Here is a 21975-nt window from a genome sequence, read left to right as displayed (position 1 = left end):
TGGAGGGCTTTGGGGCTGCCACTCTTCTCGAGGAACATGGAGGGAGGAGGTTTGTGGCTTAGCTGCAAGCACTTCCATCTTCTTGCTGTGGGCACAAACTGTGTCTCCCTAGGGATTTTCACACCTTCCACCAGCACATTTTTCACCTGGCACTAGGGGCATGTGGGCAGAGATGTTAAGGGACAGAGATGTGCTACTGCTTGCCCACTCTCCTTGGGTCTGCTTTGTGTGATTCTCAGTCTTCACTTTCCCTATTCTCCTTCCTATTTCTTCTGGTTTTAATTCCCTTTATTTGGAGCATCTTAAATTGGCCTCTTGCCCCCTGATTCTTTGGCTTTGCCTTCTTTCAGAGGGTGGAGGCTGGTGCCTATGAGCAGTGGTTTTGCTGCAAGAGCAGAGGCTGGCTGGCCTGTGTCCATTCCTTCTGCCTGTTCTGTGTTCCCTCACACACTGGGCCCTTCATTCCCCTTTTTTTTTAATTTTCTTTTTTTCTTTTCCCTTTAGCCCATCGTTGTCCGGCATCACTGGGTGCACCGGAGGCGGCAGGAAGGGAAATGCCGGCAGTGTGGCAAGGTGAGAGGGCATTTTGGGCATTTTTCTCAGCCTGAAGGAAACCTAAGGTCTAACCAGAGACAAGAACAGGGCTGGGAACCAGGGACATCCCACCATTCCTGTTTGGCAGCAAACCCAAGACACGTGCCCTGCTTTGTTCAGTGAAGCACTATGTAAGTGCTTCCCACATAGAGTAGTTCTTCCCCTGGGCCCAGTTAATCCTGAAGGAGACTGTCTTCTTGACATGCTTTGTTTGAGCAATAAGGACACCCCTGCAGAGCACAGTGGCCTCCCTGGTGCCGTTGTGGTGGTTGGGGCTGTCTGACAGGATCTGGAGAGCTCCAGCTGCAGATGTGCTCTCTTTGTTAATGTCTCTCTTACTGGTGCAAAAGTCCTGTTGGATGGTAGGAAACTGCGAGGGAATTCTTTAAGCCTCTTCTCCTTTCTTCCACAGGGTTTTCAGCAGAAGTTTGCCTTCCACAGCAAAGAGATTGTAGCCATCAGCTGTTCCTGGTGCAAACAAGCGGTGAGCAAAGCCCTCCCTGAATGCCTTACCAGTCGGTTCTGCACTAATGACCTCTGCTTTCTGCTGGGACTCCCCCAAGTAGCCTGCCCTTTAACAGCTCCTCCTGCTGGGAGAAGCTGTACTATGACATTGGCAAGCTCCTTTGAGAAGCTTTCTCTTCATTGCCTTCCCATTATGAAATTCCTGCATGGTTTCATCCAACACTCCCTGCATTGGCATGGGGGACCTGAGAGGAGGAGGTGGTGGCTGTGCCCAGCAAACTGACCAGCTGAGTTCTCTCTGTCTTCTTCTTGGCCAGTATCACAGCAAAGTGTCATGTTTCATGCTGCAACACATTGAAGAGCCCTGCTCACTGGGGGCTCACGCTGCTGTTGTCGTTCCTCCTACCTGGATTCTGCGGGTCCGGCGGCCCCAGGTAAGTCACTTCAGCTCTTGTGGCTCTTTCACAGTTCCCATTTACACAGTGGCTCCTCACAGAGTTTTTATGTTTGTTCCTTTTCTCTCTAGAATCCACTGAAATCTAGTAAGAAGAAGAAGAGGACATCATTCAAGCGGAAATCCAGCAAAAAGGGGGCCGAGGTAAGAGATGAGGGGACTGGGAATGACCTTGTCTTGGAAGGGCAGGGAGACTGAACAATGAGGAGCAAGGCAGGGAATAAAAGTGGGTTTTTCTGGGTCTGCACTGAGGTTAAAGAGGTTGAGCTGGAGGGAGGGTGCCTGCTGGCAGGGTATATCCCAGATGCAAGGTTTATGGGGTGGCTGGGATGTTCTCTTTCTGCTGCTTCTGGCCTGCATGATGTTAGGGCTCAGTTGGAGGTGGGAGTTTGCATTTCCCCAGCTTTGTTGAAGGATCTATGGTATCTCTTGCAGGAAGGGAGGTGGAAACCCTTTGTCATCAAGCCCATGCCAGCTCCTCTCATGAAGCCCTTGCTGGTGTTCGTGAACCCCAAGAGCGGTGGGAATCAGGTATGGCCTTGTCTGGTATCTCCCTAAGAAGACATCTCTGTGAGAGCATTGCCATTTGGCTGCTGAGCTCTCATCGTAGTTTTGGTGATGTCTCAGCTGCACAAGAGGCCACAATGCCAGTTTGCTGCCCAGCAGTTCCCACCTTTGCCAGGCTTTGCCTGTGTCTCCTCCAGAATAGTGTTGTCTTAGCCTGTCCCCAGGCAGATGCCTCCTTCTGCTGTCCACTGGGAACTTGATATTACCTAAAGTCTTTCTTCTCCCCATAGGGAGCCAAGATCATCCAATCCTTCATGTGGTATCTCAACCCACGGCAAGTTTTCGACCTCAGCCAGGGTGGACCCAAGGAGGCGTGAGTACTGATGGGGGCAGTACCTTTCTCTCCCCTATCCATGTCCCAGGATTCCTCCCTAGAGCTCTTCCCCCAGCTGGCAGAGGCCTGATGCTTCATAGCTCCCACATGCAGACAGACCTTCAATACTTTGAGAGGCCTATCTAGGATAGGTTGTGATAGTCACTCATAGTCAGTGATTCCTGATGGAGGGTTGGTCTAATCTTAAGGCTAGTGCTGAAGAGCCATGGGGTGAGGTTCCCAGACATAGTTCCTTATATTCAGTTAATGTTGTGTGAGTCTTGTCTGCTTGCTGCGTTCTGGGTTATCTATGTGTGCACAGCCTGTGGACACCCCACTCTTCCTTCACAAGAGCTGGCGAAGCCAAAGTTACTGTGGCTTTGCCCACTGCTGTGAGCAGCTCTGGAGGGAGACATGGATGTGGCTTTGTGAATGCCAAGGGCTCTGTGAGGCAGCTGCTGTGTACCTGCACCTTCAGTACCTCTCCCCTCCCCTCCTCTCCTCAACCTCCCCATTCCCTGCAGGCTGGAGCTGTACCGCAAAGTCCACAACCTCCGGATCCTGGCGTGCGGGGGAGACGGCACGGTGAGTCTCCAGCCCCTTTGCCCAGGCCTTTCCAGTGCAGACAGCAGCCCTCCTTGCTGTAATCCAGAGCAGGGCAAACTGTGCACACTGTGTCCATGGTACAGCTGGTAGCATGGATACTGTGGGTGCCCTCATGCACTGTTCCAGGGAGTGATAGTCTGTAACATGTCTGGATTTGGAGCCCTTTTGAGGGCCAGTATCCTCACTGGGGTTCCTGGTATCTCCTGCAGCAGCTGATTAGAGCATTAAAGACCGTGAATAGCCTCAGATGTGGCTAAGGAGACCCCATCTCTGCCCCTCTGCCATCGCTAGTGCTCTGCCTACCTGCTGGTCCCTGAGATAAACAATGGTTTCTTTGCACTCTCTTGCTTGAGCAGGTAGGCTGGATACTCTCCATTCTGGACCAGTTACGTATCAATCCACCTCCTCCTGTGGCCATCCTACCTTTGGGGACAGGGAACGACTTGGCCAGAACACTGAACTGGGGTGGGGTAAGTGATGGGCACAAGAACCCACTGCTGACAGAGAAGGGCTGAATGCTTCAACCCTTGTTTCAGACACATGGGTGGAGATTTGCGTGGGCTGGTGTTTTAACTTCCTGTAGATAGAGACCAACAAATAAGTGCAATTTGGATGTTGCCATTCTTCTGACATTTGAATTGTTCTGCATTAGATTATACAAAAGCAATTGCTTTTTCAAATTTTGGAAGATTTTTAGAAGGAAGATTCATTGTTTTAAATTTCAAGTCCCACTTCATTGTGCATTCGAGTAGAGTTGGTCTCTCTTCTCCATCTTTTACTCTGGGATGTCTTATCAAAGCCTGCTATCTGGGGTATCTCTGTGGGAGGCAGGCATGAGACTCACCAAGTCCTTCCCTTCACCAGGGTTACACGGATGAGCCTCTGTCTAAGATCCTATCACACGTAGAAGATGGGAACATAGTGCAGCTCGATCGCTGGAACCTCCATGTGGAACCAAACCCTGATGCAAACCCTGAGGAAAAGGATGAGGCAGCTGCTGACAAGGTGGGACACCTCCTCTCGATATCTGTTCCCTGTGCTAGAGGTCTGCATTCTCTTTTCTCCACTGGCTCAGGCAGCCCCAGCACCTGGGGCTACATTGTTGGGTTGGTGTTTCCCTCTCACTCCTCCAATTCCACCATTCTCTTCATGGCTCTGAGCCACAGCAGTCGTGGAAAGGCATGTAGAGTTCATAACTAAATGCCTACCAAAGGTTTTTAACCACAACTTGCAACTTGCAACAGGTATAAGCCCAGTCTTCTGTGAGACTGTTCTCTTTAGCAGAAATGTGGATGATTGCAGAAACCTCAGAGAGCAGAGTGTGTCCCCTTGGGCCACTTCCCTTACCCCTAGGAGCCAGGAACTTATCCATTATCTCAGGCTGGTAACCTCTGTATTTTCCTAGGGAAAAGGCAAGCAGGGTCCCTCAGCCTCACGAGCACTGTAGTAGCTCTGCTGTAAACTGACTTAATCTTTGCCATGGGCACATACTGGCAGCCTCATCCTTATTCTTCCTTTCCATTTCAGCTCCCTTTGGATGTCTTTAATAACTACTTCAGCCTTGGCTTTGACGCACGGGTGACGCTGGAGTTCCACGAATCCCGAGGTACAGGGCAGTGGCAGGACTTGGTCGGTGTCTGTGGGATGGGCCCGTTCTTGTTTGTGGGTTCCTCAAGAAAGTGAACAAGAGAATTGCTTCAGGGACAGAGCTGGAGGTGAAACAGGAGGAGCAAGTCCAAGCTGCAGAGGGGGAAGAGGGGTGCCTGCACAGGAAAAAAGCTGGGAGCAGACTCCTGGCTGAGGCTGGCTGTAGAGCTGTGTCTGAGGAGAGCTGGTAAGTGAAATATTTCCATATGTAGGCCAATGACCTGGACTTTTTTTCTCCTTTCCCTAGAGGCCAACCCAGAGAAGTTCAACAGCCGGTTTCGGAATAAAATGTTCTATGCTGGGGTGAGTGTGTGGGGGATATCTGAGCCTGCGTCACAGCAGCCGTAATGTCAACTGGAGCACAGGCATAGACCTGCCTTCTGTCTACACCCTAAACTCACTCATTTAAGTTACCTGGACCTTCACGTGCACTCAAGCTAAGCCCCCCAGCCCAAAGGTGGAGAGTTGCTGGAGAAAGGCTGCAGCACTGGGAGTCACAGCTCCTCTTTGGCTGCGAGTGCTGCTGGCAGTACAACTTGCTCTGTGGCCTGCAGTACAGTTGCTGTATTGATCTTCTGCCACTATTGTTCTTGATCTCCAGCTCGTGGGTGGTCACCCAGGCAGGACCTCCCTGGAGCTGTGGGAAGGCAGGCTGTCCCCCCTGCAGAGGAATAGGAAGCCTTTCCATAGAATCTCCACACTACTTTGGTCTTTTATTGTATACCTTGGACCAGTTACAGCTTCCTGGCTAATTACACCCTCCTCCTGTATCTCACCTCTAGAGCCTTGCATCTCAGTATCATCTTCGTTCCTTTGTCTCCACATCCTCAATATGCTTTCTACCCATGTGTCTGGTGACTGGTATTTGAGCAGTACTAAAGGCTAAGCTGCTCTGTGCCATCTCACATCTGTCCTGCTTGTGTATCTTTTCCTATCTGCACAGTTAAACCCAAAGGGAACCCTTGCTGTCCCTCCTGGAATCTCTAGATGGGGTCACTTCAGCTTTGTTTTGTGGTACTTCATTACAGCTTGAGACTGAATTTGTCTCTTGTGACTTGAGTCTCACTGGAGGAGACTCACCTTGCCAGCTCTTCCCTAAAGTCAGGACTGGGCTGGCATGGGAACACTAGAGCATGTTACTGAAGGTGCCCCAAAGTTTTTGGTAGACAAAATAGCAAGAGGAATGGATCATGTTGTTTTGGAGGAGGAGAAGACTTCTGTGGATGAAAAGGGGGTTTGCAGGTTTCAGCAGCTGAGGTCTGTGGCGGGTCAGTGGCAGGCTTCCTGGCTGCCCATTCTGGTGAACACCTGGGCACTAACTCTGTCTCTTACCTTGGCAGACAGCCTTCTCTGACTTCCTCACTGGGAGCTCCAAAGACTTGGCGAAGCACGTCAGGCTGGTTGTGAGTGTGCTGGGGTGCTCTGGTCCAGGGAGGGGGTGAGCTGTGGAGGCATGAGGAGTGTCCCTTGGCACACTGAGTATGGCAGGGCTGGGGAGCGGATATGTTTCTGGGAGCATCAGCCTCCCCTGACTTGGAGAACACTCAGTGTAGGGAGCAGAGGAGGGGAGGCCATTTCTTCCTAAGTGGGTAGGATGGACCAGGCTCCCCATTACAGCAGCCTGAACACCCCTGTGTTGTCTCCAGTGTGACGGGACAGACCTGACCTCCAAGATTCAGGACCTGAAGCCCCAGTGCCTGGTCTTCCTTAACATCCCAAGGTGAGCAACCCCAGGACCTGTCTTCATATGCTGGGCTTCAAACACCTGTGCTGTAGATCCCTGCCTGGGTTTTGGATGCCGGTCCAGGCATTTCTTCCCATCCCTTCACAGGTACTGTGCAGGCACCATGCCTTGGGGCAACCCTGGGGAGCACCATGACTTTGAGCCTCAGCGCCATGATGATGGCTGCATTGAAGTTATTGGCTTCACCATGACATCGCTGGTGAGTCAGTACTGTTGGCAGCTGTAGGTAGCAACCAGGGGAGTGACTGGTCTCATTGACCAGGTGTCAGCCAGCCCACAGCTCCACAGATCCTCTCTGGAGGAATTGTGGTACTGGCCTGTGTGACAGTGTCTGCTCTCTAAGATTCAGGTGAGGTGCTGTTATGCCCTGGTCTCTGTGAGTCCCTTCTCACTGAAATCAAACCTGAGACCCTCAGAACTTGATTCACTTGCAGCATCCAGCTCACAATGGATGCTCCCCTCATCCACGTCTCAGTCCATGCTCTGCTCTCACTCTGGACCCTTTCACAGGCTGCCTTGCAAGTCGGTGGCCATGGGGAGCGGCTCTGTCAGTGCCGGCAGGTAGTTCTTACCACGTCCAAGGCCATTCCCATGCAGGTGGATGGAGAGCCCTGCAAGCTGGCGGCTTCCTGCATCCACATCTCCCTGCGCAACCAAGCCAACATGGTGCAGAAGACCAAGCGGCGCAACTCCATGCCCCTGCTCAATGAGTAGGTTCCTCAGATTGATCTGCTACCTCCTCTCCAAGGAAGGACAGTTGGCAGGGAAAGGGATGGGACTGATCCATGACTGGCAGAGGCATTTCAGTCCTTTCTTGGGGAGGGTCTGGGAAGGGATCAGGTCACAGAAATAAGGCCTGACCCTGATGTTGGAGAAATTCTGGTGCCAAGCTCCCCACCCCAGTCTATACAGCACTGTGCTCTTGCCTGTTTTGGAGGGATGAGGGGAATAAGGAGAAAGCAGGCTGTCATTTTTTGATATCTTCCTTTTTCCTTGCCCCCTGCACACAGCCAGCAGCCAGTGCCCGAGCGGCTGCGGATCCGGGTGAGCCGAATCAGCATGCGTGACTATGAGGCACTGAACTATGACAAGGAAAAGCTCAAGGAAGCCTGTGAGTGACCAGCTGAGTGACCAGGGGGTGGGAGCTGCAGTCCCCAAGTCTGGCAAAGCCTGTAGCTAAACAGGTGTTGGTAATGGGGCATGGGCTGCTCCCTGAGTTGTGCCTGTGCCCTGTTCTGCAGCTGTGCCACTGGGGATCATCGTGGTTCCAGGAGACAGTGACCTGGAGTTGTGCCGGACCCAAATTGAGAAGCTGCAGGAGGTGAGTCTTTGCATGAAAAGTGGTTATGGCTGAATGCTGAGGATGGAGGGACTCAGGGAAAGGATTTCTAAGCCTCCTTGACCTGCATGCACCAACACACACACTCTTGCTTTGGTTCCCACTAAGAGGTCATGGTTTGTCTTCACCATGTGGTGGAGGCAGGGTCCCAAGCTGGATGGCTTTTTGCTCCGTGCTGTCTGGCAGCTTCTTTTTCAGCATTGCTCTTCTGACTGTTCTCCAAGCCCAGAGAGTGACCCTGAAAAACTACAGAGTAGTATAAAAAGCTGGCACACATCCTGTGGGGGCCTGTAAGCCTTCTACCCTCCACAGGTTCTGTGTTTTCTGGCACAGCTCTGGTCTCTCCAGGTGCCTGGGTTAGGTTTATAACCCCTCCACCTCTTTTCATTTGCAAGCACTAATTTTTGTGTCCTTGCCAATGTACTAGCACGTGTCTGTGACCTGTACACAGACTGTGTAACTCTTGCTCCTGGTGAACAATACCTTCTAAGCCCATAATGTGGCTCCTGGTGCTGCACTGCTCAATCTGATTGTTGCATAGAAGATTGAAGGGACCTTGCTTAGTCTGCTGTTAGCTGGCTCTTGTGCCTGTGGGAATCCCATCCAGCGTGTGCATAGTGTCCTGCAGGGCTGAGTTGCAGAGGTGCTTGCCTGGGCTGGCACACTGGCATCTGCCTCTTGCTGTGCCTGCTCTGCATGCCTGTCCCCTGCCCACCTTGTGCCCAGGCACTGGTGAGGACATGCAGGCAGGCACATGGCTTTCCTGCTGTGTCAGTGTGGTAGACTGATGCCCCTGCAATCTCCTGCACCTTTAAAACTGTGCAGTGTGGCTGGTGTTCCTTGGTCACCTCATGGTTTACCTCTTCTCACTCCTTGGGCAATGACTGTGCTCGGGCCTTAAAGCCATGCAGGGACCAGGCCAGACAGTGTGTAAAGCCAGATATGGCAGCACATTAAGCAACTCCAGTGGGATGAGAGAGGGACTGGGCAGCTGCCCAGACACCGGCTGTAACAGCACACCTTGCCTTTCTGCAGGATTTCCCTCCACAGCCCTCTGCTTTAGAGCGCCTGCTCTTTCAGGTGTGTATGGCCTCACTCTGTCTGCTGGGCCCATCTGTCATGTCTGCTGTGCTGGTCTCATGGGCTCGTCTTGTGACACCTCTCTACAGTCAGCTCCAGTCTGTCCCATGCTGCTCCCTGTTGCAGTGTGCTGTGCCTGTGTTGAAGTTCACCCAAGTGCCTGTGGTCCTCTATGTCTGCAGGGACCTCCCAAAGCAGGAGGAATGCTCTGAGGAGAGATGCAGAGGCCATAAGCTACATCTTTATCCTCTCTTTTATTATGCAGGAGGGAGATGGAGCCAAGCCGAAGACACTGTCATTCCAGAAGCTGTCACCCAAGTGGTGCTTCCTAGACTGTGAGTATCACCCTCCCCTAGGAGTGTTGACTGAGTCTGATGATGTGCTAGGCAAGGTCCTTTTGTCTGCCACCTCAGTGGAGGTAGGGAGTGGAGATCCATGTGGCTGCAAAGATCCAAGGGTTATTGATGCATTAGAAACCACAGAAGCACCTAAGAATTAGGGCATAGGAATTATGGCTCCTATCCCCAAAAAAGTGGAGGAATCAGTAGCCCAGCTGAAGTGCATTGACACCAATGCATGCAGCATGGGCTACAAACAGGAGGAGCCAAAAGATATGGCACAGCAAGAAAACTATGACATAGTTGCCATCACAGAGACATGGTGGGACAAGTCACACAACTGGGGGGCTGCAATGGATGGCTAAAAACTCTTCAGAGGGGACAGGCAAGGAAGGAGAGGCACTGGAGTGGCCCTGTATGGTAGGGACTGTTTCAATTGTCTAGAGCTTAATGATGGTGACAATAGGGTTCAGTGTATATGGGTAAGAATCAGGGGGAAGGCCAATAGGGCAGATACCCTGGTGGAAGTCTGTTATAGTCTGTTATAGACTCCCTCCAGGATAAAGAGGCAGATGAAATATTCTATAGGCAGCTGGGAGAAGTCTCAGTATCGCCAGCCTTTGTTCTTGTGGAGGACTTCAGCTTACCAGATGTTTGCTGGAAATACAACACAGCAGAGAGGAAACAGTTCTCAGAGTGTGTGGATGGCAGCTTCCTGACACAGACAGTGAGGGAGCCAGTAGGGAAGGCATCCCACTGGACCTGCTGTTTGCAAACAGGGAAGGATTGGTGGGTGATGCTGGAAGCCGTCTTGGGCATCACAATCACAGAATGATAGGTTTTGATTCTTGGAGAAGTAAGGACGGAATGCCAGCAGAACTGCTTGGACTTCTGGAGGGAGACTTTGGCTTGTTTCAGAGACTGGTTGATGGAGTCCCTTGGGAGGCAGTCCTGAGGGGCAAAGGAGTCCAGGAAGGCTGGACGTGCTTTAAGAAGGAAATCCTAAAGGCTCAGGTCAGGCCTACGTGCTGAAAGACGAGCCAGCGAGGAAGAAGACCAGGCTGGCTGAACAGAGAGCTTTGGTGGGAACTCAGGAGAGAAGGGAGAAGGGGCAGACAACCCAGGAGGACTATAATGATGTCATGAGGTTACGCAGGGAGAAAGTTAGAAGGACCAAAGCCCCACTAGAACTTAATTTGGCTACTGCCATAAAAGACAACAAAAAAATGCTTCTGCAAATACATCAGCAACAAAAGGAGGTCTGAGGAGAATCTTCATCCTTGACTGAGTGAAAGGGTAGAGACATAGTGTCAAAGGATAAGGCTCAAGTACTTAATGCCTTCTTTGCTTCAGTCTTTAATAGTCAGACCAATTGTTCTCAGGGTGTCCATGCCCCTGAGGTGGAAGACAGACAGGGACCAGAACGAAACCCCTATAATCCAAGGGGAAATGGTTAGTGACCTGCTGTACCACTTAGACACATGCAAGTCTGTAGACTGGGTGGGATCCACCCAGAGGTACTATGGGAGATGACAGAAGTGCTCACTGAGCCACTTTCAATCAATTACCAGCAATCCTGGCTGATGAGGTGGTCCCAGTTGACTGAAAATTAGTAAGTGTGATGCCCATCTATAAAAAGCCAGAAGGAGGATCTGGGGAACTAGAAGCCTGTCAGCCCAACCCTGGTGCTGTGAAAAGTCATTGAGCAGATCATCCTGATCCCATCAGGCAGCACAGGCAGCACTACCAGGGGATCAGGCTCAGCCAACATGAGTTCGTGAAAGGCAGGTCCTGCTTGACCGAGCTGATCTCTTCCTGTGTCAATGTGACGTGCTAAGTGGATGAGTGGAAACCTGTGGATGTTGTCCACCTGAACTTCAATAAAATGTTTGGCACTGTTGCCCACAGCATTCTCCTGTGGGAACTGGCTGCTCATGGCTCAGATGAGTGCAGTGTTCACTGGATAGAAAACCAGCTGGATGGCCTGGCCCAGAGCATGGTGGTGACTGCAGTTACATCCAGCTGGTGGCCGGCTCCAGTGGTGATCCCCAGGGCTCAGTGATGGGGCTGGTCCTGTTTATTATCTTTATCAATCTGGATGAGGAGATCAAGGGAGCTGGAGCTGGAGCTGGAGAAAAGGAGGCTGAGGGGAGACCTTATCTCTGTCTACAACTACCGGAAAGGAGGTTGCGTCAAGTTGTGTTGGTCTCTTCTCCCAAGTAACAAGCAAGAGGTTGAAGGGAAATGACCTCAAGTTACATCAGGGAAGATTTTTTTTCTCACTTGAAAGGGTAGTCTAGCGTTGGAACAGGCTGTCCAGGGAAGTGGATGAGTCCCCATCCCTAAAGATATTTAAAAGACGTGTAGATGTGGCACTTAGGGACGTGGTTTAGTGGTGGACTTGGCTGCGTTGGTTTAATGGTTGGACTCGATGATCTTAAGGGTCTTTTCCAACCTAAGCAATTCGATGATTCTGTGATTCTATGAATTTGGGGGGTGAGAGGACACTTAGTGACAAGCCACAGGGAACCACTGAGGCTTGGGACTCACAGATGTTGGGGTCTTTGGGGCTGAGCACAGCCGTGCTTTGCCCCAGGCTGCGTGTCTGGCTGCTGACCATGAGTGGAACAAGGGGTGTCTGCAGTTCTCTTGCCCTTGGAGCTGAAGACAGCTTGGTGGCGTGTGTTTATCACTGCGGGACTTCTGGGGATGCTCTCCTGTGTCGTGCAGGCAGGGGGCCCCCCTGCTCCAGCATGCTCGGAGCCAGGCTCACCATGAGCGTCGCAGTGTTATGGGCGAGCAGGCTCCCTGCTGGGCTCCAGCTGCTGCTTCTCCCCTACCTGAAAGTAGCTTTCCCTTCTCCCTTTGCCTTCTCTGACCAAGAAGCTCCCTCTGTACCTGGAAGCTGGCTGAGTGAAATGCCCATTGGTAGCATTTCATCTCTCTGACATCCCAGCAAGCAGAGTGTAGACCACAGCAGAGCACAGCCATGGGTTGCAAAGTGGGCCTGGGAAGCCTCGTACTAGGCAGAGAGGGTGCAACTTCTCCCTTCAAGATTCCAGCCCTGCATGTGGGGTTGCTGGTGCTGCTGCTCCCAGGTGTTGCTACCAGGACTGCTTTACCAGGGCCAGTTTCCCTTCTCCTGCCAGTCTCCCAGCAGCAGGTTCTGGGCTCAGGAAAATGTGTCAGGAAAGAGACTAGAGCCTCATTCAACACGGCACAGGTTCATTCAAGTGGCTGAATTGTAGGCCTTGAACAGTAGCTCCCTAGATATCCAGGATAAACATGGCTCTTTCACTCCTCTCATCTGCTCTGGCACATCCCCACTCTATTTGCAGAAAGACTTCCTTGGATCTGCAAGGATCCCACTGCAGCAACCTCTCCTGGACTGGCACCAGCAGCCCATCAGGACATTGTGGAAATGTTGCCCTGCATGGGAATCCAGCTGTTCTGGCACTGTGCTCTTACCTGTCCTGCTCTCCCTTGGTGATGCCCTAAGTCCATAACCCTTCCCTGCTCCCCTAGGGGTGGTGGCTGTCTGTGTCTGGCTCCAGCATAGCCACTTGCTCTGTTGGAGCTTCTCTCTCTCTGTGGTGATCTCTTCTCTAAGGAAGAGGGATAAGCAGAGGGATGCACTCTGACAGGCTGGATTTTAGCTCCTGCCATCCTAGGAGACAGGGGCTTGGACCTACAGCTGGTGGTGGCATGCTCCGTTGTGCCTGGCAGTCACATGCTCTGAGTGGCCTCATGGAGGTCCTTAGTCAAGAGGAGGCTGAGCTCTCTCTTCTCCCAGCCCCCTGTAGTGCCCCCATTTCTGAGCGCTGTTCAACAAGGTGCACCATGTTAATCACAGGAATTCCTCACCTGGTATGAATGAATGCTGAGATGTGCACTGGATAGCCCTGAGCTTCATCTGCTCAGGATAATGCTGGAGCACCTGAAAGCCCCCAGAAAGGCCATGGCATTAGCTAGATGTGTTCTTGCCTTACCTGTGGCTCCCTGCCAGGAGTCATTGAGGAGGAGTTAGCAAGCAAAGGCATGTTTCACAGGGCCATGGTGGTCTGTAGGCCCAAGGGGCTGCCTCTAGGGTGGAGGCACCAGCAGAATCACGAAAGGAAGTTGTTTGCGCTGAGTCAGGGGCTGTTGTTGGCTTTGCTGTCCCCTCTGTGCAAGCCACGAAGTGGCTGGATAGCTCACTGTCACTCGTGGTGGGAAGAGGCTGTCTCCCTTTCTCACACCAGGAATCACCCCATCTTGTTCTGTTCCTGTCTTACAGCAACCACGGCCGATCGGTTCTACAGGATAGACCGCGCACAGGTGAGTATAGCCTTGGGGCCACACAGGTCTCATACCACTGCCCTGCCCTTTGGCATCCCCTAAAGGGATGGCATGATGAGCCTGCGCCAGGACCAGGCTTAGCACCTCCAGGATTCTGGAGAAAAGTGAAGAAGCACAGAACCCTGAGTTGAAAGCTGCCTGCAGGGCCCTCCAGTGCAGCGGGTAAGGAATAGCAAACATAGCAAGACTGGCCAGGGGACCTGCCAGCTGGGGTCATCTTCACCAGTATTAGATACTTTCCCCAATGATTTGGGGAGGAAGACATGGAGATAAGGTTTACAAGGTTGCTAAGGTGGCAGGAGATAGGAAGCCTGAAAAGAACAAGGAGAGATGCAAAGGCTCCCAGGCACAAGACTGTTCAAGCCACCATTGCTCTGCTGAGCAAATGGGTGGGCTACAAACCCACCCATTGGGATATGAGGGGATGGAGTTTTGCAGAAGTAGGTCTTGCTTCTAAGTATGTCCTTACTTGTGTCTTTCAGGAGCACCTCAACTATGTGACAGAGATCTCTCAGGATGAGCTCTATGTGCTGGACCCAGAGCTAGTGGTCACTCAGACCGTGAGCACTTCTCCTGCCATGCCCGACCTCGTGGACTCATCTGCCACACCCCCTGGGCACCATTTTGCATTCCCCTCCTCTTCCTCCTCTCCACCCTCCTCTCCTGCCCTCAGGTGAGTCTGGAGTGGGGGTGCTGGGTCTCAGGAAGAATGGGCAGTGATGGGAGAGATAGGGTTGGCTTCACAGCATTGATCCCTGGGCCAGATTACAGGGGAGCTCCCTGGAAGTAAGCAGGAATTCAGTGTTGAGTTAGACCAAGGGATGAGATGCCATCCTCTTTTCCTTGTTCCTCTGCCAGCACTGCCCTAAGCAGTGGGGCATCAGCAGGTGGCTCAGCCATGGGGTCAAGCTCCAGCACCTGGCCCACGGGGCAAAGGGCATGGGTGTCTTTCAGCCCAACTAAGGGCAGTGTTGAGTATGGATGAGCAATGGTGCTAGGAGCAGCAGTAGAAATGGGAGTGGGAATGGGGAAGAATGCAGATCAGGCAAGGAGGAGTGCCACAGGAATGTTTCTCCATCCCTCTAATGGTGGCATGCCCATTAGGGCCATCTGCTGCCAGGACTGGCAGGGTTAGTTACACCTTTTCTTCTTCCCTTCCAGCACTGAGCCAGAGCGCTGCCTCCCACATAAAGGTGAGTCGAGTCCTACCCCTGGTCATACCCCCTCTCAGGCTGCACTGTTTTGTTTTCCTGCCATGGTTTTTTGGCCTATCCTTTAACTGGTGAGCGGGCAGGAGCCCTGTTGCTCCATGTGTCCTGAAACATGGAGCCCTGAGGGCGGGTGACCCAGAGGTGAGCACAAGAGACCTGACAGTGATTTGTGGAGTGGCCCAGCCAGGCGCCTTCCTGGCTCCACCGTGCGGGAAATCATGTGGCAAGGGGTTAATCCCCCACCTGCAGAGCTGAGCACTGTGGACTGGGTTGAGAGGCTGTCTCTGCCTCTCCCTGGGGAGGTGGGAACACTAGATCAGGGGCCTCACCAAGCTGAACAAATGGAAAGAGTTTCCTGAAGCTTGATCGGAGCCTGGAAGTGTGAGTGAGTCATTGGTGAGAGGCGTCTTGGCCGCTGGCTGATGCCCAGGAGACCTGCTCCCCACTTCCATCACAAGTTACCCTGCCCAAGGGCAGAGACTACTCCCCCTGTACATGCGCCTCCCTGGGGCTGAGGTCTGGCTTCACCCCTAGCTACACAGTGTCTCCTTCTTTCTCCTGGCTTGTTCCTTACATTCCTGAAGGTGGAGGAGCCATGTAAATGCAGTCTGACCAAGGGGTCTGGCCTGGAGGAGCTTGTGCTCCTGCTCCACACCTCTGGCGCCCAACTCTTGTTTCCAGGATTAGATAAGCAGTGTTACAGATTGACTTTTCTGACCCTGACACATCTCTCTTTGCAGATGACCTTCTGATAGAAGCTGCCAAGAGCGGCAACTTCAGCAAGGTAGGTGCTCGAGCAGCCAAGGAAGGCTTGTGGGCTGGTGTGCCCCTTGGGCTAAGGGAAGCCCTGCCGGCCATGCTCCCCAGTTGCCCTGGAGCAACTCCTGTCAAGGGCCTTCCTTCAGGAGTGGTGGCTGGAAACCAGGCAGGCTTCTGGCAAGAAGCCCTGGTTCCTCTCCTGGGGCACACGAAGGGAAGGGACTTGGTAGCATGGCTGAGCTGGACAAAGCTCCCCACCAGCCCCAAGTATCCACACAACCTGTCAGGCACTTCAGGCACATAATGCTGGGGCTTGGGGCTTGGAGCTGGGAAATGCAACTCATCCTGAGCAATCTGACAATCCTGTAGTTCCAAGAGCTGCACCAAGCTGGAAGAGACCTGATGGTGCGAGACTCCTCAGGCCAGACTGTCCTCCACCATGCTGTCAAATCAGGAAGCAAGGACATCGTCAAATACATCATCGAGAATGGTGAGCTGGAGCTTAGCAAAGGAGCCTGGCAGCCAAAAAAGATCCCTCTGCTCGGACGGAGTGCTCCTGGGCTTAGATCCCTTCCTTCTGGGTTTGCTACATCATCCTTCTGGTGTATGGGTTTTTCCTGGCATCTGTCTGCCAGTACTGGGGTGCCCTCATGGCTGTTGCTGCATCCTGGCAGGGACCAGCATGTCTCTGGGAAACATTTCTCAGTGTCCTGCTTCTGCCTTCAGGGCAGCTGACCTGTTGTTTTTGGCAGTTCCCACTTAAATACAGACCTCTTTATTTTTATTTAGATATTTCTCTGTAGCAAGTCCACAATCAATTCTTCTTTCCTGGGATCAGCTGGGCTTAGATGCCATTGCTGACCTGAGTTCTTTGGAGCCAGGACTTGTGCAGGCAGCATGAAAATAGCAGCCCCTGTGGAATGATGCAGACTGTGACCATGGAGCAGACAGGTCTGTCTCTGCCCTGGAGCTGGGTCTCACTCACCTGCACTCTTTCTTTCCACAGCTCCTTCAGAAATCCTTGATGCCACAGAGGAGGAGAAGTAAGTTGCTGCCTGACTTGCATTACCTGTTGGCCAGACCCTCTGCGAAGTGACCAGTCACAGGGACACTTCAGTTGCCCTTGCTATAATTGCCAGCCATGATTCCCAGTCCATTTTGGACAGACTGCCCCTGAGTAGCATCCCCTCCTCTGCCAGGGCAGCCTGGACAAACACACAACTCACCATCAGCTCCTGCTGCTGCTGCTGAATTGCTGTCCCTCGCTGCCACCTGCATGTGCTGCTTGTCCCTGTTCAGGGGGACATCTCACATCTCCCGCTTTCTCCTCCTCAGCGGTGAAACCAGCTTGCACCAGGCTGCAGCCTTACGCCAGCGCACTATCTGCCACTACATCGTGGAGGCCGGGGCTTCGCTTATGAAGACAGACCTGCAGGTGACAGTGGGAGCAGTGGCAGTGGGGCTTTCTGGGGTGACCAGAGGGCTGGCAAGGAGCAGAGCCAGCTGGAGAGCAGAGCAGGAGTGTTTTGGGTGGGGGTGCTTGCCAGTCAGAGAGGAGCTGACATGGAGCACCCCTGCTTGCCCAGTAGAGCCCAGCTGCAGAGGGGTTAAATCCCTCTTCTCCTGGTGCTTCTCTCCCTGTTGTTTTATTAAATTAGAGGCAAGGGGCTGGAATGTCTCATCCCTGTCTCCCCCTTCCCACTCTCAGGGGTCAGAGCAAGGACATTCTCCTTGAAAGTTCCCTCCCAGCTGCAGGACTCCCCCCACTCTCCCCCACAGGCGGTCATGATGGGGGATCTGGGAGCTCCTCTTGGCGGGTGAAGCTGGCCTGCGGGGAGCAGGAGCAGGCAGAGGCAGGACATTCCCTCACATGCCGAGTTAATTGAGCTGTGCCTTAGTGTCAGGGAATTGTGCCAGCCCTGGCAGAGGAGCTGCAAAAGGGGAGGGCTTGGGGCCATATTTTGATACAGGAGGTTCCTGGGGCTGGCATATGGCAGAGAGGATGTGGTCAGGTCTGTCTGGTGGAGGCTTGTAGTGATGGGCTGTAGCAGAGGTGATGTAGAACAAGCCAAGAAGGTGCAATCTGTGGGTCTGGGACGCTGGTTAGGTGCCCATTTGATGGGTGCTGGTGCTGGTGGAGCTTGGGATTCAATTTAGACAACGCACATCCCTGTTTGCCAGCTGTACAGATAATCTCTGGCTCCCCATCTCTTCCTTGTTCCTGTCTAAGGCTTAGGTCTTGCACAGTGCCCAGAGTGGGACTGGCCTGATTGGAGACTCAGCTGGCAGAGGCAAGAGGAGAGGGCAGTTCAAGAGGCATGGCCCCTCTCTGTCCCCAGCCCCCTCATTTGCCTGAAGGAGGGGAACAGCCCCCAGCCTCCCAGCACAAAAGGGAGCCTTGCTCAGGCATGTGCCCCCCCAGGGAATGGGTTTGCACGTGCCTGTGCAAATGCATGTCAGGTTTGTGGCTGCCTGGGGACCCCTCTGTGCTGCTGCACTGACCTTTCATGGGCTCCGGGTCACAGCCTGCCTGCACAGGCAGGATCCACCTCATTAGGAGCCCCAGCGGCAGACCTGTAGCACGAGTTTGGAGCAGACTGATCCCACTCCCTGCAGAGGTGAGGGAGGCTGAGCCTTATCAGTTGTCGTGCCTCAGCCCAGCCAGGCAGGGAGGCCCTGGCAGCTCCGGTTTCAGGCTGCAGGCAGGCAGTGATGCAGAGGGGCTTCTGCAGGGGAACAGGAAAGAAGCTCAATTCCTCCTCTGTTAAATGAGTGATTGCATTCAGGAGATGTGGGGAGGAGGCCCTCAAGGAGACCCAGCACCAAAGCACAGAGTGGTCTCCATCCCCTGATGGTGTGGCTGCCGGGGGGTGTGTGCAGGATCATGGGGTGTGTCCAGTCTTGGGATGCACATGCCAGGGAGATTTCTTGGTGCATGATACCTCTCTGCAGGCACACACGGGTGGGCTTTTGTGCACAGCCACATCCAGGCCCAGCGGAGGGCTCTGCATGTCTGACCATTGTTCCTGATGGAGAAATACGGCTGCGGGCTGCTCTGGAGGCCCCGGCACGCTACTGCAGCTGCCTCTGCCCTGCTGTGCACCAGGGGATGAGCTGGACAGGATGGGTATCCCTTCCAGGGCTGGTTTTCAATGGCAGCGGCAGAGCGCCAGGTTTTTGTGGCCTTTCTCAGTGGCACAGCAGAGCCTGGGCACTTGGAGAGGAGGAGCAAGGAGCAGGGGGAGGGAAGGGGGAGAGGAGACAGAGCTGGGAGCTGTTAACAGATTTGCTTTTTATGGAGTGCAGGAGTTCATTAGTGGACACAATCCAGATGGCTGCAATAAGCTGGTGAAATGTGATCCTCCTCCGGGAGCTGGAGCGCTAGCTAGGCTGTGAGGGAAGGGGGGTTGGTATTCCAGGGCATTCCCCAGACATACCCCTCATTCCGCACCCTTTCCCGCCTGCACAGGGAAAGAGCAGCACAGGGGAAGAGCAGGTCATGGGGACCACCCTTTGTCTCCTCTTGGGTAACTTGGGTAACTCCCAGGGTCAGTGGTGTCCTAGCCCATGCCTAGAGCTGATGGCCCTTCAGGGGACAGCTTCCAGGCCTGCAATAGTCAGGCTCCTCAGGAGCACGCTTTCATCCCGTGGTGAACACATGGGCTGCTACCTGCCTTGGAGTTTGGCTGCAGGCTCTGCTGGACCCAGCCCCATGGGGGAATGGGGATGCCTTTGGGTGCCAAAGCAGCATTCAGGCAGTGCTTGGCACTCTTGACTCCTTGCCTCCCCTGTGCAGGGAGACACCCCGAAGCACCGTGCTGAGAAAGCCAATGACCCCGACTTAGCTGCCTACCTCGAGAACCGACAGCACTACCAGATGATCCAGCGGGAGGACCAGGAGACAGCTGTGTAGTGCTTGGCGTGCCTTAGCCCAAGCCAGCTCATGCAGGATGAGAAGAGGACAATGCCAACTGGCAGAGCTGTATCTGGCCCAACCCTCCCCAGATGTCAACCTGGTCCCTGGAGATGGATACAGCAGAGCTCTGCCCCAGGCTGGGCTGGGACTCTGTTTATGAGGACAATGGGTATTTCAGACTTGAAGCCTGATTCTTTGTGTGTCCACCCCTTCACCTCTCATTCACCACATTCCCTGCTCTAGATGGGCTCTATCCCCCAGCCATGTTGGGGTGGGCCAGGCTGAAGCCCCCAGTCACCCTGGTTCATGGGAGCCATGCCAGTGCCCCCTCCACAGGCTCCTACCTATGATCCTTGTGGGACACCATTGCTCAGCCCCTCTCCGCTGGCAGTGCTTGGCTAGGTCTGTGTCCTGTTCCTCCTCTCCTGTCTGGCACAGCTATGGGAGGCACAGGCTGCATGGACAGACAGCAGAGGCCGTGAGTCTCAGACTTTGCCCCAAAGGAAGCACCACAACTTACTGGCCCTGCCTTCTCCCTCCTGGGGCTGCACCAGGTCTCTGTGTTGCTCTACCCAGAGCCTTCTGCAGCAGGAGGGAAGTCACTGGTGCACCCAGCCTTTCCTTGGAGCATCTGGGACTGGTGCAACTGGAAGTAGGGCAGCAGGTGCCCTCCTGATTGGCCTTTAGTGCTCAGTCAGCAGTCTGACTCGGGGCTGGGATGGCATGGAGGAAGGCTACCAAGCCCTCCCACCACGCTTCCCTCCACAGGGCTGGGTGGGACTGTTTGCACACCCACTCTGCTGGGCATCTCTTTGTGAGCCCGCTGCAGGATGGTGGAGAGCTGCACTCATCTGTGAGTGGCAGTGGCAGTGGCAGCGGTGAAGCTGGTTATATTTCCCAAATGCTGACTTGGATTCAGCTGCCCTCCCTGCTTCAGTTTCTCCCTCAATGGTAGACTTTGCATGGGGCTGGATGGGCAGTGCTGGGGTCAGTGCTGCTCTCAGGGATCCCCCATCCAGGTTGGGATGCCCCCCAACCTGGCAACATGCATCCTTTTAGTCTGACTCCTGCTATTCCCCAAACTGGGCACAATGCTTTGCAGGGAAAACTTGAGAGTTCACCCAGCTGAGACACAACCCACCTGAGCAGACCACCAGCTCACCCTCTCCAGTTTTAGCAGAAAGAGGGATTTGGATTCACAGGAACCATCAGGGCTCCTAGCCCTGAGTCATGCCTGCAATGGATGGAATTTCACCTACCACCTGCCATGGTGCCTGAGCCACCACAACCCATCTCCCCTGTGGATGCCGTGAGTGCTTGATGCAGAGGCCTTCAGCAAGGCTTTTGCAGAACTGAGTCTCTGAGACCAGGAGGTGCCTACAGAGGAGGAAAGCTGATGGCTCTGAGCCTAGCAGACCTGCTTGGCACTTTTGGTTGGGCAGTGGCTGTGAAGGGGGTTGCTGTTCACAGCTTGGCTCCAGGAGAGGATGCTGCTGCCACCGTGTGTGGTCTGTGCAGTCCCTCTGCACTCATACCCAGCTGGGCCCATTGGTAGTGCTGGGTGGCACCATTTGAATCCCTCCTACTCCCAAGAAAAGGGTATGAGGATACTCCAGGAAACCAGAATACTCTTCAGACTCTTTGGCCAGAAGCAGGGTTCCCTTGAAGGATGGGGGTCGCTGTACTGGGGAGGCGCAGGGCTGTGCAGGGTGCCCAGGGGCCAGTGGCAGTATTGGCAATTACTCATGATAGCGTCCTAATGCATTGAGAGCTGGGACATTCCAGCAGTGCCTGGAGTTCTCATTAGCACTGCTGCCAGGCCACTGACAGACAAGGCACTGTCATCTCAGAGGTCCACGCCACTGCTGCTCCAGACAGGATGCCCAACTTGGCCCAGAGGCATTTAGAGCCTCAGTTTCCCCCTATCTCCCTTACAGTGTTTGTACAGGTAGTTGAGAGACACACTGTTCCCCTCCCTGCCTGGCCCCTCCATGCACACGTGAGCTGAGTTGCTGTGCAATTCCAAGCCTGCTTATATTTTGGTGAAGAAGGAGGGGGTGTTGGTCACCCTGCCCCCTGAGGGCAGGGGTTCTGTGCAATACCTGGGTCTGTGTTTCTTAGACGCTGTTGTAGGATTGTATTTTTGTAACTATGTGAGGGTGCTGGCTCTAGCAGGCCCAGGGCCTGGCAGGAGCCTGTGTTCCCATTGCTTTTCAACTTTGACTGTTTGGATGTTGTTGTTTCTTGCCATTGAAATAAAGAGATTGATGTTTTAGTTCCTGTCTCCTGCTGCATCCGCAAGATTGCAGCGGGTACTGCACAACAGATGCCGTGTCGCACAAGCAAGGTTGGAACCCAAGGCATCTGCCTCCATCCAAATTTGGGGGTACTTCTAGGAGTTCCCTGCTGGCCCACGTCCTTGTTCTCTTCCCAGCACAGCATCCTTCTGGGACTGTTGCTAGATATGGGGTCCTTGTCCTGTGTTATACCTCAGTGCTCAGTGTAATGTCAGAAAGGGAGAAAGTGCACTGCCTTCCCAAGTGATCCAGAAGGCCTTGGAAGTGTGAGTCAGGAGCTGGCAGCCTGCTATTCCTCCTTGGGGCA

The 21975-nt window shown here is 53.6% G+C and overlaps 1 protein-coding gene across 8 annotated transcripts in view; it reads left to right on the top strand.

Moving 5' to 3' along the window:
- Positions 1–21646, top strand: part of DGKZ (diacylglycerol kinase zeta) — a 55205-nt gene extending 33559 nt beyond the window's left edge. For 6 of the 8 annotated variants that reach the window (XM_017741885.1, XM_017741889.1, XM_017741891.1 and 3 more), the window contains 27 exons: positions 505–573; positions 1007–1078; positions 1377–1493; positions 1586–1657; positions 1949–2044; positions 2311–2393; positions 2918–2978; positions 3356–3469; positions 3864–4004; positions 4527–4605; positions 4894–4949; positions 5987–6049; positions 6293–6366; positions 6478–6589; positions 6901–7100; positions 7401–7501; positions 7632–7711; positions 8765–8809; positions 9075–9144; positions 13424–13464; positions 13968–14158; positions 14647–14678; positions 15437–15480; positions 15825–15945; positions 16462–16498; positions 16791–16890; positions 19252–21646. In XM_017741885.1, coding sequence (XP_017597374.1) covers positions 505–573; positions 1007–1078; positions 1377–1493; positions 1586–1657; positions 1949–2044; positions 2311–2393; positions 2918–2978; positions 3356–3469; positions 3864–4004; positions 4527–4605; positions 4894–4949; positions 5987–6049; positions 6293–6366; positions 6478–6589; positions 6901–7100; positions 7401–7501; positions 7632–7711; positions 8765–8809; positions 9075–9144; positions 13424–13464; positions 13968–14158; positions 14647–14678; positions 15437–15480; positions 15825–15945; positions 16462–16498; positions 16791–16890; positions 19252–19368 — 2388 coding nt within the window. In that variant the 3' untranslated portion in view covers positions 19369–21646. The remainder of the gene's footprint in view (positions 1–504; positions 574–1006; positions 1079–1376; positions 1494–1585; positions 1658–1948; positions 2045–2310; positions 2394–2917; positions 2979–3355; positions 3470–3863; positions 4005–4526; positions 4606–4893; positions 4950–5986; positions 6050–6292; positions 6367–6477; positions 6590–6900; positions 7101–7400; positions 7502–7631; positions 7712–8764; positions 8810–9074; positions 9145–13423; positions 13465–13967; positions 14159–14646; positions 14679–15436; positions 15481–15824; positions 15946–16461; positions 16499–16790; positions 16891–19251) is intronic. The other 2 variants (XM_017741892.1, XM_017741888.1) reach the window with 2 other exon arrangements.
- Positions 21647–21975: the final 329 nt, after the last annotated feature.

This window comes from Corvus brachyrhynchos, unplaced genomic scaffold, assembly GCF_000691975.1.
Source record: "Corvus brachyrhynchos isolate BGI_N302 unplaced genomic scaffold, ASM69197v1 scaffold115, whole genome shotgun sequence".
Classification (NCBI taxonomy): domain Eukaryota; kingdom Metazoa; phylum Chordata; class Aves; order Passeriformes; family Corvidae; genus Corvus; species Corvus brachyrhynchos.
The sequence above is the reverse complement of the archived record's forward strand: the minus strand, read 5'-3'. Positions and strand labels throughout refer to the sequence as shown.